The sequence below is a fragment of the Grammomys surdaster genome, unplaced genomic scaffold (assembly GCF_004785775.1).
Source record: "Grammomys surdaster isolate TR1022 unplaced genomic scaffold, NIH_TR_1.0 347, whole genome shotgun sequence".
NCBI classification, from domain to species: Eukaryota; Metazoa; Chordata; class Mammalia; order Rodentia; family Muridae; genus Grammomys; species Grammomys surdaster.
The window spans coordinates 348,403-361,341 of record NW_021604766.1 but is presented as its reverse complement, the minus strand read 5'-3'; the positions used below and the strand labels follow the sequence as shown (position 1 = coordinate 361,341).

General features: G+C 41.4%; 1 protein-coding gene across 1 annotated transcript in view; it reads right to left on the bottom strand.

Annotated features, from left to right (window-relative positions):
• The window catches only part of Ddx58 (DExD/H-box helicase 58), a 39,905-nt gene extending 33,361 nt beyond the window's left edge, over positions 1 to 6,544 (bottom strand). The window contains exon 1 of the mRNA XM_028779196.1: positions 6,286 to 6,544. Coding sequence (XP_028635029.1) covers positions 6,286 to 6,391 — 106 coding nt within the window. The 5' untranslated portion in view covers positions 6,392 to 6,544. The remainder of the gene's footprint in view (positions 1 to 6,285) is intronic.
• Between the last annotated feature and the right edge of the window lie 6,395 nt (positions 6,545 to 12,939).

Genomic DNA, 12,939 nt, shown 5'->3' with positions numbered 1-12,939 from the left:
AGTGGGCATAGATGGAGGAGTGGTGTCTGCTGCTTCTTCAAAGTCCTACTGGCTCTGACTTGTTATGATTCTCAGCCCCACATGGGAAGGTGTGGTCTGTTTTATCTTCCAGACGGACCTCTATAAGTTTGAGGCCAGCCTGGTTCAGAGCACATTCCAGGACAGCCAGGACTGTTACACTGAGAAACTCTGTCTAAATAAATAAATAAATAAATAAATAAATATCCTATGGCCTACACTCAACCACATTTTGAAACAGTCTAGGGAGCCTCCACTCCACAGGCACGCACTTAAGTTTTCCAGAAGAAATGTGTCTTCAATAGTTCTTTCATCTTGGCAGATATTACCAACTTAGATAAGGACAAGTGAATCATAGGCAGAGTCATAGTGACCTATTCCCTGAACCCTCACCCAGCCAATACCCTGTTCTGAAAAATATCTGTATTTCCCCCGTACACCTACGCTCCAGTGTCATCCCCTTCCCTACGTCCTGCCTTTTTGTGTTTATAACCACTGTGTGAATGAGTATAAATTACAATTTAAAAAAAAATAAGTAAATTATAAAAAAAATAGTTCTTTCATGAGATGTAACCTGTGCTCATAGTCATAAATGCAGTTTGTAAAGACGATTAAGTGAAAGGGAAGGGTGTGGAGAGTGTGGAGTAAATTCCCCGTCTTTTTGTTTTGTTTTGTTTTTCGAGACAGGGTTTCTCTTTATAGTCCTGGCTGTCCTGGAACTCACTCTGTAGATCAGGCTGGCCTCGAATTCAGAAATCCGCCTGCCTCTGCCTCCCAAGTGCTGGGATTAAAGGCGTGAACCACCACTGGCCAGCAATTCCCTGTCTTCTAATAAAGCAAAAAAAGTCCAATTTTATACCAAGCCATAGTACCCATTAGTGTCCCAGGTCCCTCTCTGAATCCTTACTTAAGGTATATTTGACAATGAAGGAATTTTTTTCAACCAAGAGAATCCAGAACTTCTATAGAAGCCAGTGCAAGGAAAAGAAGGGAAGGAACAGAAAATATTGTCAAGAAAACAGAAAATTGAAGAAGGGGAAAGCAAAATATTTGTGGATAAATACGATAAATTATAAAAACATGATCGAGCAAGACACAACTAACTTTTTTTTCCCAACTTTTTTTTTTAACTTGGGGTTTCACATAGCCTAGATAAGAGCTTTACCACTGAGCTACACTCCCAGTCTCTTACAACCAACTGTATTACAATCTTCTAATGGGAGGGGGGTAGGGAGAGATGAAAAACCTCCAGTGTACCTCTAATAAACTGGATTTGAAAGTTACGCAGTCTTCCACTTATCTTTTTAACTTATCTGAAGTATTTTTATCATGGTGTAGTATACCTATGAACTAACCTGGGGAGAACTAACACACACACACACACACACACACACACACACACCTAATCTAGCCTTTATCAATGCACGATTGTACATTTCCCTTTACAATCTGAATTTGCTGAACCCTAACAATCTTTGAAAAACAGAGACTAAGTCAATCCAAAATCAATTGTTTTCAATGACTTCTCTGTTTTTTTTCTCTTTTTTAAAAGATGTATTTATTTTATTTATATGAGTACATTGTCACTGTCTTCAGACACACCATAAGAGGGCATCAGATCCCATTACATATGGTTGTGAGCTGTGGTTGATGGGAATTGAACTCAGGACCTCTGGAAGAGCAGTCAGTGCTCTTAACTACTGAGCCATCTCTCCAGCCCCTTGTTTTCTCTTTTTATCATAATATTTTTAAAGATTTTTGTTTTACAATTGAATTAGTCAGGGTTCTCTGGAATTACAGAACTTTTGGAATGTCTCTGTATTTTAAGGGAATTTATTTTAATGACTTACAGTCTACAGTCCAACTACCCCAACAATGGGCAGCTGTGTATGGGAAGTCCAAGAGTCTAGTAGTTGCTCAGTTCTATGAAGCTGGTTGTTTCAGCTGGTCCCCTGTACAAGCTGGAATCCTAAAGAAGTAGGTCCCAACAGATGTGCTGGCAAGTAAGTACAAGCAGGCAAAGAAGAGTGGGTCTTCCTTCTCCCAATGTCCTTATGTAGGCTTCCAGCAGAAAGTGTGGCCCAGATTAAAGGAGTGTGCCACCATGCCTGAATTCGGAACTCGCTGTCCCAGGCTGCCCTTAAACTCAGAGATCTGCTTACCTCTCTCTCCTGGGATTAAAGATATGAACTATATTGCATGTGCCTAATTTTTTCATGGCCACTATGCCTCAATATCTGGATCAAAAGCTTGTGTCATCCTGTGTCAAGATCTAGGTCAGAAGCCTGTATTTTCCAGCCTCAAGATCTGGATCACAGGTGTGCCCACCATTTCTGGATTTACTGATTTATTTTTTAATTCAAATTATTACGTTTAAATCCCTAGCTAAATGAACAAAAAGAGAGAGTTACATACAAAAATTTAAAAAAAAAAAGAGGAGAGTACCACAGAATCCTATAAAATGCACAGAATCAGTAGGACGTGCTCTGAAAATGTACACTTAAAGCAAACTAGAAGAAATGAACGAATTCCTAGATACCTACCACCTATCAAAATGTAATCAAGAAGATATAAACAAACAGATCTATAACAAGAAATGAGCCTGAAACAGTAATGAAAAGTCTCCCAACAAATAAAAGCCTGGAATTCAATGGATTCACAGCTGAATTCACCCAAACCTTGAAAGAAAAGCTAACATAAATATTCATCAGCGGATGCCATAAAACAGAGGGGGAGGGACATCACCAAGCACATTGTATAAAGCTAGCATTACTCTGATACCAAAATTAGATTAGCAAATAACAGAAGGAAGGAAGAAAGGGAGGGAGAGAGGAAGAGAGGGAGGGAGGGAGGGAGGAAAGAAGGGAGGAAGAAAAGAAGGAAGATAAAACAATTTTTCGATGAACATACAAACCAGTAGCTTTCTGACATGGCACTAGGAAATTTGGCAAGAAAGAAATCACAAAAGGGCATTCCTACCACAATAGCCACAAACAAACAACAGCAAACCTTACCCAAAGAGGTGAAAACTACTACAAGGTAAACTTTCATGACAGAAAAGACAACAACAAAACCAATAGTTTTCATCTTAAAGAAAACAAGAAAAAGTTTATTCTGGAGCCATTTCGAATGACCATAGCTCAGTAATACAGATTTAGGTTAGTCCAAATTCTGTTCCAACTGGAAACAGTTTTATGAAGTGTTTTAGTTTTGTTTTCCAAGACAGGGTTTCTCCATGTAGTCCCTCATGACTGTCCTGTAACTCTCTTTTGTAGACCAGGCTGGCCTTGAACTCAGAGATCTGCCTGCCTCTGCCTCTCAAGTGCTAGGATTAAAGGCATGTGCCACACCTCCCAGCTCAGTTTTACTAAGTTTTGTATATTCATCCATTGGTGGACATTTAGACTGCTTCTCTTTCCTAGTTACTGTGAATTATCAGGTGTCTCCTCCCCCAGGCTACCCTCCCCCATCCTATTTTCTTGTTTCTCTTTGCTATTTTCTCTGCTCCCACCGCCAGTCTGCTTCTGCATCCCTCTGTTCTGGACTCTTCTAGATACTTCTGCTTGACCATCTCCTGGTCAGAAGGTAGTGGTACATGCCTTTATTCCAGGCCAGCCTGGTCTACAGAGCCAATTCCAGGACAGCCAAGGCCACACAGAGAAACCCCGTCTTGAAAAACTAAAACCAAAAGAAAAAAAAAAAGCCTTCCCATGGAGCCACAGAGCCGTGGAACCATCTCTGGTTCTTTACTGTGTCCTCAGCTACATGACTAAGCTCAGCAATAAGCACTGGTATGTAAGTGTATCCACAGTGTGTTGGAGTTTGAGTTCCTTAAGACTATGTCCAAGAGCAGTCCACGGCTGTGTTATCTGGTAGTGCTGTTTGCAGGTTTGTTTTAGAGACCTCCATAGTGATTTCCGTAGCAGCTACAGGAGTTTATATCCTCAACAGCAGTAAACAAAGTTCCTTCTCCTCCAAATCCTTGTAAATTCGGGTGGTTATTTGTTTCCTTGATAGGTAGACAATCTGATTGACTGTCCTTTCTGTTAATGATGGCCTTGGCTATTTGATCTTTTATGCTTCCTTGGGATTTGTTTTTGTTTGTTTGTTTGTTTGTTTGTTTTTGCATAGACAGTGACAAACCTACAGACGACATTATACTAGAAACTGAAAGTGTTTCCTCTAACGTCTGGACTGAGACAAGTGTACCTGTTCCTTCCACTCTTAGTCAAGAAAGCGCTTGAAGTCCTAACTAGAACAGTAAGACAAGAGACATAAATAAGAGTGAGATGACTAGGGAAGAAATCAGTCAAATTATTTCTATGTAATCCTATAAAGACCCCAAAGACTCTACCACAAACTCAGCCCTCATAAAAAGTTTCAAAAAAGAGGCAGGGTTCAAAATAAACATACAGAAACCAGTAGCTTACTTACATACCAATAACAACCTGGTAGAGAAAGACACGGGGAAGGAAGGGGTTCTATTCACAATAGCCTCAAACACACAAACAAACAAACAAACAAACAAGCAAATAAACCCTAACCAAAGAGGTGAAAGATCACTACAATTCAAACTTATAAGACACTGAAAAAAATTCTTGAAGACACTAGAAGATGGAACCATCTCCCAAGATGGGTAGATTAATACTGTGCAAAAGGTTCTAGTACCAAGAACAACCTACATATTCAACATAATCCACAATTTAAGAAAATCACATAACTAAAAAACAAAAACAAAACAACCCAAAATTCATGAAATTAAAACAGGCATCCTGAGAGGGAAGGATGGTGTCTTAAATGGATGAGGGAGAGAGTATGATGGGCTGCATGTTGTAAGAAAGCAGAACAGGGTACCATTTCCAGGAGGGAGGGAAACCATCTAGAGAGGAACAGGTAAAGGGGATGGAAGACCAACAGAAGAGGAGAATAAATAAGAAGACAATGACAGGAATGTCTGAACTCCCAGTACTGAAACTAGTTAGTTACTTTTTATGCTAATGCAAATGACTAAAGATCAGATGAAAGGACTGGAAGGCACAGGACCCTGGTGCTAAGAGATGTCTTGGGTTTGTTTCCCCTCTCTTCAAGCCCCCCTCCCCCACTTCCAGTTATTAGGAATTTTTTTCTGCTTCTCTCTTGCACAGCAGGGCATGGAGACTCCTGGGTAGTGTTCTTTTACTCCACACTGCATAGCCTATTCGGCTTCGTAACAAAAGAGAGACAGAATTAACCTGCAGTTTCCACCATGGTCCAACATCAGGAAAGATAGCTAGGCTTTAACTTGCAAAAAGAAACATCTAGGCTTTAACTTGGAAGATGAAAAGTAGCTGCCAGAAGTTCTCTGTTACCCCTTTAAACACCTCCTCCCTTCTCCCTGGGGGTGGGGGGACTCTATTTACTCAGAAGGAAGCACCCAGCGCAGTTTACAGAGTCTATTACCCACCAATCAAGCCCCCAAAGCTAGTTGCAAACAACTGTGTTAAGCTCTGAACACATGGAGTCTGAGGGACGTTTTCTTCCACGGACTTCCTGTCAGCAACATCCTTTGACAGAATTGTGTGTGTGTCAGTCCTCTTTCTTCATGTGGCCCCCACCTCCACCTTTGGCCATGGTCCAAAGCCTTGCTCTTTGCTCTGTATAGGAGTCTGAGGAGGGGAAGCCTCATTCTTATTTCTCAATCTCTTACAGGACAACGGGAGGCACACAGCAGTCTAGAAGGTGTAAATAAGAGAAACAGACTTATTTCTCCAGCTTTGAAAGTAAAATGGGCTGGGCAGTGGTGGCGCACGCCTTTAATCCCAGCACTTGGGAGGCAGAGGCAGGTGGATTTCTGAGTTCGAGGCCAGCCTGGTCTACAGAGTGAGTTCCAGGATAGCTAGGGCTACACAGAGAAATCCTGTCTCGAAAAAAAAAAAAAGAAAAAGAAAGGAAGGAAGGAAGGAAGGAAGGAAGGAAGGAAGGAAGGAAGGAAGGAAGGAAGAAAGGAAGAAAGAAAACGGAGTGGCATCCTTATGCAAGTTACTACACCTTGTAGGAATTTTGTTCCTGAGCATCAAATCCGGATGCTGTCTACTCTAATCTGGCCTGGAAGTCTCACATACAACCGGTGTTTCTAGGTTAGTTATCCAAATTGGCTTAAAGAAAGAGGGGAGTGGGGAGATGGGGTTTTGGGGAATAGCAGGAAGAGGACTTCCAATTGTTTTTGATCTGAGTGATTTCCCCTCCCTAAGGTAGAGAGCCTGAGAGCCCCAGCTGGGGACCACTCACCATCCTGGAGCCAGGGACCCATGTAGCTGAGGATGTAGGTGGGGTCCAGAATCTTCTCGATATAGTCCCTGAATGCTTGCAGATTCTGCCGCTGCTCGGCTGTCATTCTGTGGCTCTCCGCGATCTATGAGCGCCCTGGCTCCCCAAATCCTCCAGGGTTGAACGCGGTGGGGACTTTACAAGGAGTCCGGATAAAAAAGCCGCCCCGCCGGCCGGCTGGCGCTTGGAAATCGAAACTGCCTCAGGGCGCTGGGGGGCGGGGATCTAGTTTCGTTTCTGATCCTAGACAGCCACTGTTCCGTAGGGACCCAAAAGCACCTTGGGAACTGCTTTGAAGTTTGGGCACAGCTTTTCGCGTGATAGGTTTATATTTGTAAAGTGGGCACAATGGAAGCGCACAGTTCAATGAGTTTCGAAAAACACCCGTTACCTCTTCCACAGATCAGCTGGGTCCTGCAGTAATCTTTAACTTTTTTTTTTTTTCCTTTTTTTTTTTTCCTTCGGGGCAGGGTTTCTCTATGTAGCCCTGACTGTCTTGGAACTCGTATAGTCCAGAATGGCCTCAAACTCACAGAACTCCCGATCATCCCTGCTTCGGCCTCCTAAGTGCTGGAATTAAAGACCTGGCAGTGCCCACGCAGCCATGCCACCGCCACACCACCACCAGGCCTTATATAAGAGTTGAGGGAAAGATTGTGGGCCGGGAAGGGGATAGAAACTCCACAGGAAGACCAACAGAGTCAACAAACTTGGATCCTTAGGGCTCTTAAGAGACTGAACCACAAACAAAAGAGCATACACAGGCTGGCCCTACGCCTCTCCGCACATTTGTAGCGGATGTATGTATGGTCTTCATGTGGGTCCCAAACAAGTAGAGCGGGAGCTATCCCAAAAGCTATTACGTTTATGTGAGATACATTCTAACTGGGCTACCCTGTCTGGCCTCAGTGGGAGAGGATGCACCTAGCCTTACAGAGACTTGATAGCCAGGGTTGAGGGGGATAGCCAGTGGGGCCCCCAACCGCCCAGAGTAGTACGGGAGGGGGCATGAGGTGACCAGGAAGGGAGGGGCGCAGTGAGAGGGATGTAAAGCGAATAGGTTAAAAAAAAAAAGAACAATAATGAAAAAAAGTTTAAAAAGAAAATGCCCTACAGGACTGCCTACAGGCCAATCTTACGGTTTTCTTAATCGAGGGTCCCTCCTCTCTGATGACTTCAGCTTGTGTCAAGTTGACCTAAAAGTATCCAGCACACCAGCTCTGGAAGTTATTCAACGCTTCTTTTAGAGTAATTATACTTTTAGTTTTACTCTTGGTTGTATGGTTATTTCAAATTAACATTTTGCTGTAACACAGAAGACTAAAGCATCTTTTCCCAGACTTGTACTCTCACATATGCCAAAAACCTGTCCTCCCTCCACTGAATAGCCTTGGGACCTTTATCAGGAGGAAAAAAAAAAGGACAAAACGGACTTTACCTGTGGAGATCCATTTCTGACCTGCGTCACCTGTTTCTCTTCCCTGACATTTGTTACAGTATCTACCACTTTCTCTGGGTTACTTCTGATTGCAAATGAATCTTGCAATCAGGTAGCATTGAGTCCCTCAAGCTTGTTTCTCATTATAAAGAGTATATTGGCCACGATGAGTTTTTTACATTTCCATATCCAATATCAATCGACAGATCATTTGAAAAAAAAAAAAAAGCAACTACCAGCTGGATTTTTATCAGGACTGCACTGAGCCTACAGATGAAATCAGAGGACCGAGTCTTCTCCATGAACATGGCATTTCTTCCCATTAACTTAGGTCTGATTTCTCTCAGCCACACCTTACAGTTTTAAGGGTACAAATCTTTTATATGTCACATTAACTTTACTCTATTTATGTTCTTTAATACTATTGTAGATGGAATTGTTCTTGAATTCTTATTTTCAAATTGTTGCTACCCTACAGAAATACAAGTGAATTTTGATCGTTGACTTTGTATCATGGTACACTGCTAAATTCACGTGTTAGCTCTAGTAACTTCTGTAGATTTCTTAAGCTTTTCTGGTAGACAGTCGTGTCACCTGTGAGTAGTCTTACTTCTTCCTGCCGTGACTTTATAGCTTTTATTAATTTCCATTCCTCATAGGTTTCCCAGTCTTTATGCCTTTTGTTTCCTTTCCTTCCCTTGTCACCCTAACGCCTCTAATAGAAAATGAGATGAAAAGGTGACAGAATTGACAAACTTTATCATTGATAGTGGTGGGAATCAGTGCTTCAATTTAACTGTGATATCAGATGTGGGTGTGGCTTGCTTCCTGTTGCCGTGATAAAACCCTGAGTGAATGGGTTTATTTGGCCTCCTGTTTTCAAGTCCATCTGCAGAGGAAGACAAAGCAGGAGACACTCAAAGCTTTAGAGACCTGGAAGCTGGGATGAAGAAGAAACCATGGAGGGATGTGATGTCCTGGCTTTTTTTGCTCTAGGTCTAGTTGAGGAAAAAAGAAAAGAAAACTTGCATATGCTGTCTAATCAAAGCAAGCTGAATTTAGAAATGCACAGGGGTCTAGCCAGACGACCACCTCTTCTTAAGTTGGGGTTTCAGAGAGCAGCCCCTCACTGGCTTTTGAGATCCCCTTTATAGGGAAGGGTTAGGGTTCATAGAAAAAGCTGTTGAGATGGTTGGCTGTTAGCCAAACCTGGACAGAAGCGTGAGAACTCGGGGCTCAAGGCTTCCTGAGGAGTACAAGTGCAAGAATACATCTTGTGGAGGGGGAGTCACCACAGGTGCTCAGGAACAAGGCAGACAGGTGGGTACACATCATGGGGTCACAAGTTTGCAGGATACATTACTTAGGGAACAGACTTTTTGTTTGGTTGGTTTTGGTTTTTGGAGACCAGGTTTCCCTATGTAGTTTTGGCTATCCTCAAACTCACCCTGTAGACCAGGCTGGCCTCCAACTCAGACATCCACCTACCTCTGCCTCCTGAATGCTGGGATTAAAGGCCTGGGACAGCACTGCCAGACCAGAAACGTATTCTTGTTAATAGGACTTAGTAACGAAGTGTAACGACAGGGCTTCTGAACAACAGTGTAGCACCTGCTTGGTTTCCCACTTGCTCAGCTCCCTGTCTTATACAACCCAGGACAAGCTGGCTAGAGGCAGTGCTGTGTGACGGGCACTTCCTATGGCTAAGAAAGACAGGCACAGAGACCAATCTGCTGGAGGCCATTCCTCAGCTGAGGTAAGTCAGTCTAGGTTTCTGTCAAGTTGATAAAAACTATGACAGATGCTCTCTGTCAGATTAATGACACTCTTTTTTTTTTCTACTTTTTAAAGTTTTTTTTTTCCATGAATTGGTGTTGAATTATTTTCAAATGTCTTTTTCCACATTTATTGCAGTGATCATATATTTTGTTAACATGCCAAATTTTATAGATTGATTTTTATTTTGTTTTGTCTGGGACAGGATCCTATGTAGCCTAAGCTGGCCTGAAACTTAATATGTAGTCAAGGATGGCTTTTAAACTGTTCCTCCTGCTTCTGCCTCTAGACTGCTGAGATTACAAGACTGTGCTAACATGCTTGTCTCATTGATTGACATGTGAAGGCTAAATTGGCTTAAAATTCCTGCACTAAATCTCCTGGTGATGATGTAGCATCCTTTTTATATACTTCTGGATTCAATTTGCTGGTACTTTTCATACAATTGGGTTTTTTTGTTTTTGTTGGTGGTGGTTTGGGTTTTGTTTGTTTTTTTTTTCTGTGCTCATAAAGGTTATTGGCCTGCAATTTTCATGTAATGCTTTTTGTGCTAGTATCACAACAGTCTATGTACTGATAGCATCTTTTCTCCTTAAATAGTACCAGAATTTACCAGTAGACTATTTGGACTTGGAATCGTGTTAGTCATATTTGCTTGGATTCAATTTCTTTACTACATTACAGCTATTCAGATTTCTTTAAACTTCATTTTGAATGGATTTTGGGAAATTGAATTTTTTTTTCTTCAAATGCTAAAATAATTAAACGAGAATTAGACTGGGGCAATTCTAGGACCCAGAAAAGAAACCATAGTAACAGAGAAGAGGACAAGCTCAGCCAGTCATGGATAGCCACTGAGCATTCTTTACTTCCTCTTGAACTGATCGCCAGGGAAGCCCAAGGAAGGCCTGAACTGCAACCAATCAATCAAATCTGCTTCCCTTGTGGATTCAACTACAAAAGCAAAGCAAAACAAAACAAGCAAGAAAACAAAAGAACTTTACCACCAACAGAATTTTCTGACCAAACTCTGAAGCACTTCTAGTTTGGAGATGACCAATTCACAACTCACCATCTGCTGAAATAACCATGTTAAAAAGGTAACATGCCCTAGGAATCTTCCAGAACGATACATCTGTTTTTTCTAAAATAGTAAAATAGTGGCATAACTTGTCCATTGCATTCCTTAATTCTTTTTAAAACCGTTAAAGAAACCCATCCTTGCTAGACATTTACCGATGCTCCTTTTTGTTTCAGAGAACCAGCTTTTAAAGATACATTTCTTTATTATTATCCTCTTTTCTATTTTATGGATTTCTGCTGTAAATATTAGTGCTTCTTATCCAGTTGCTATTATCACTCTTGTACTAGCATCTCTGTGTATTCCCGGCTGTCCTGAAACTCTATCGGTAGACCAGGATGGCCTTGAACTCACAGATTTAGTGCCTCTGCCTCTAGAGTGCTCTTGTACTAGCTTCTTAAAATAGAATTCTGGATTGCTTATTTTATAGTTGCCCCTGCATAAAAGCACATGAGTCACCCTGAGTTTCCCCTTTTCAGATGAGAATCTGGAACATTTTGCAAATCTTGATGTTATTTTCATGACATTCCATTTGCAAGTTTCTAGTATTTTCGTGAATTCTTCTTTGACCTCTAAATAAGTATGCTAGGAATTTTCCTAAATAGCTTTGAGATAATGACTTCTGATCCTGACCTGCTGTGGTGACAGGCACTGCAATACTTGAAATTTAGTGCAACTTGTTTAGGGCCTGGGCTTATAAAATATTTTGAAATACATCCCAGAGGCAGTTAAGCTTAAAAGAACTAGGGCTTGGGAATATGGCTCAGTGGGTAAAGTGTTTGCCACACAAGCATGAGGACCTGGGTTTAATCCCCCGAGCTCACATAAAAATGCTAGGTATGATAACACATGCTTGTAAACACAGCATAGAGGAGGCTGAGACAGGAGGATTTCTGCAGCTGTCTCTGTTCATTCCATCTATCCTAATTAGTGATCTCCAAGCCAGAGAGAAGAGAGACTGTCTCAAGGGACATGAGGCAATGTTCCTGAGAATGACGCCTTTAGGCACTATATGTACGAACGCATCATGTACCTGCAAGCATAAGCATGTAAAAAGGAAAGGCCAGGTATTGTGTAGCTTTAAGGCATAGCGTTCTATAATATAATGTCAATTAAACCACTACTTTGGTTTATAATGTAACCCACATCTGCTATAGTCTTAATAATACCCTGTGTCTCCTGGCTCTATCAAATACGGAGAGGAGAATGTCAAAGTCTCCAACTAGTACTGTTTTTATGGAGGTTCCCTTTGTTGGATCAGTCAGTGTTCACAAACACTGAAACTGTTACTAGACATTTTCACATTTAGGACTACTACCTGGTACCTGGTTCTGATAAGTTATGTTTTATGTCATTTCAAAAGTGCTTACATCAAAGTCTACGTTGTGATATTCTTATAGCTATACTAGCTTTCTGTGCTTATTTTTTTTTTTTTTGCATGCCGTATCTTTTTTTATCCTATTGGTTTCCTTCCTCTGCTTATATGAAAAGTGTCTATCTAGTATACATACATAGTTGGGCATTACTTCTTACTCATTTTAACAGTGTTTGCCATTTAATTGAAACAGTAAACCCAATTACGTTTAATTGTTGGCATGGACTTAAAATTCTGATTTTGCTGTTTGTTAGACTTGATTTTATTCTTCATTTCTTTGGATTTATACAAATATGATTTTACCTTTCACCTTTTAGTCATATATACATTTTCACTCATGTATGTGTGTCTGTGGACGTATATGTCTTACTTAGTGGATACTCCAAAGATTACAATACTCATCGCACTTGACTTTAGAGTTCACTTGGAATTGATATTGTACCTCATCAGGTAAGAAGAGATCCTTTTAACCACAAAACTCTACCTTCTCACCCACCCCCTCCTATGGGCTATCACCAGAAACGACCCTTCCATGTGGTGTAAGACACGATAGACAGATATAAGCTGTGTTTTGAGCAGTCTGCTGTCCTTTCCTGTCATCTTTCCTACATCTGTTCTGCTTCCACTCCAGCTTAGCTGTTCACTCCTGGAGGCACCGGCTTCCTCCTGACTTCACGCTGTCAGCTTCTCCAGTCTGTTGTCAAAGGTTGTTTCACTTTTCACTTCCTTTTAGACTTTTTTTTAAACAGTTCTAGGATTTCAGCTGTGCTTCCTCCCTCCCTCTGCTTCATTCCCCATGACTCACCTTAAAACTGGTCTCTGCTCATTCATTGTAAACTTTAGTTTACATATGCTTGATTTTTGTTTTTGTTTGTTTGTTTGTTTTGGTGGTAGGGTTCAGGACAGGGTCTCACTATGTAACCCTGGCTGTCCTAGAACTCACTC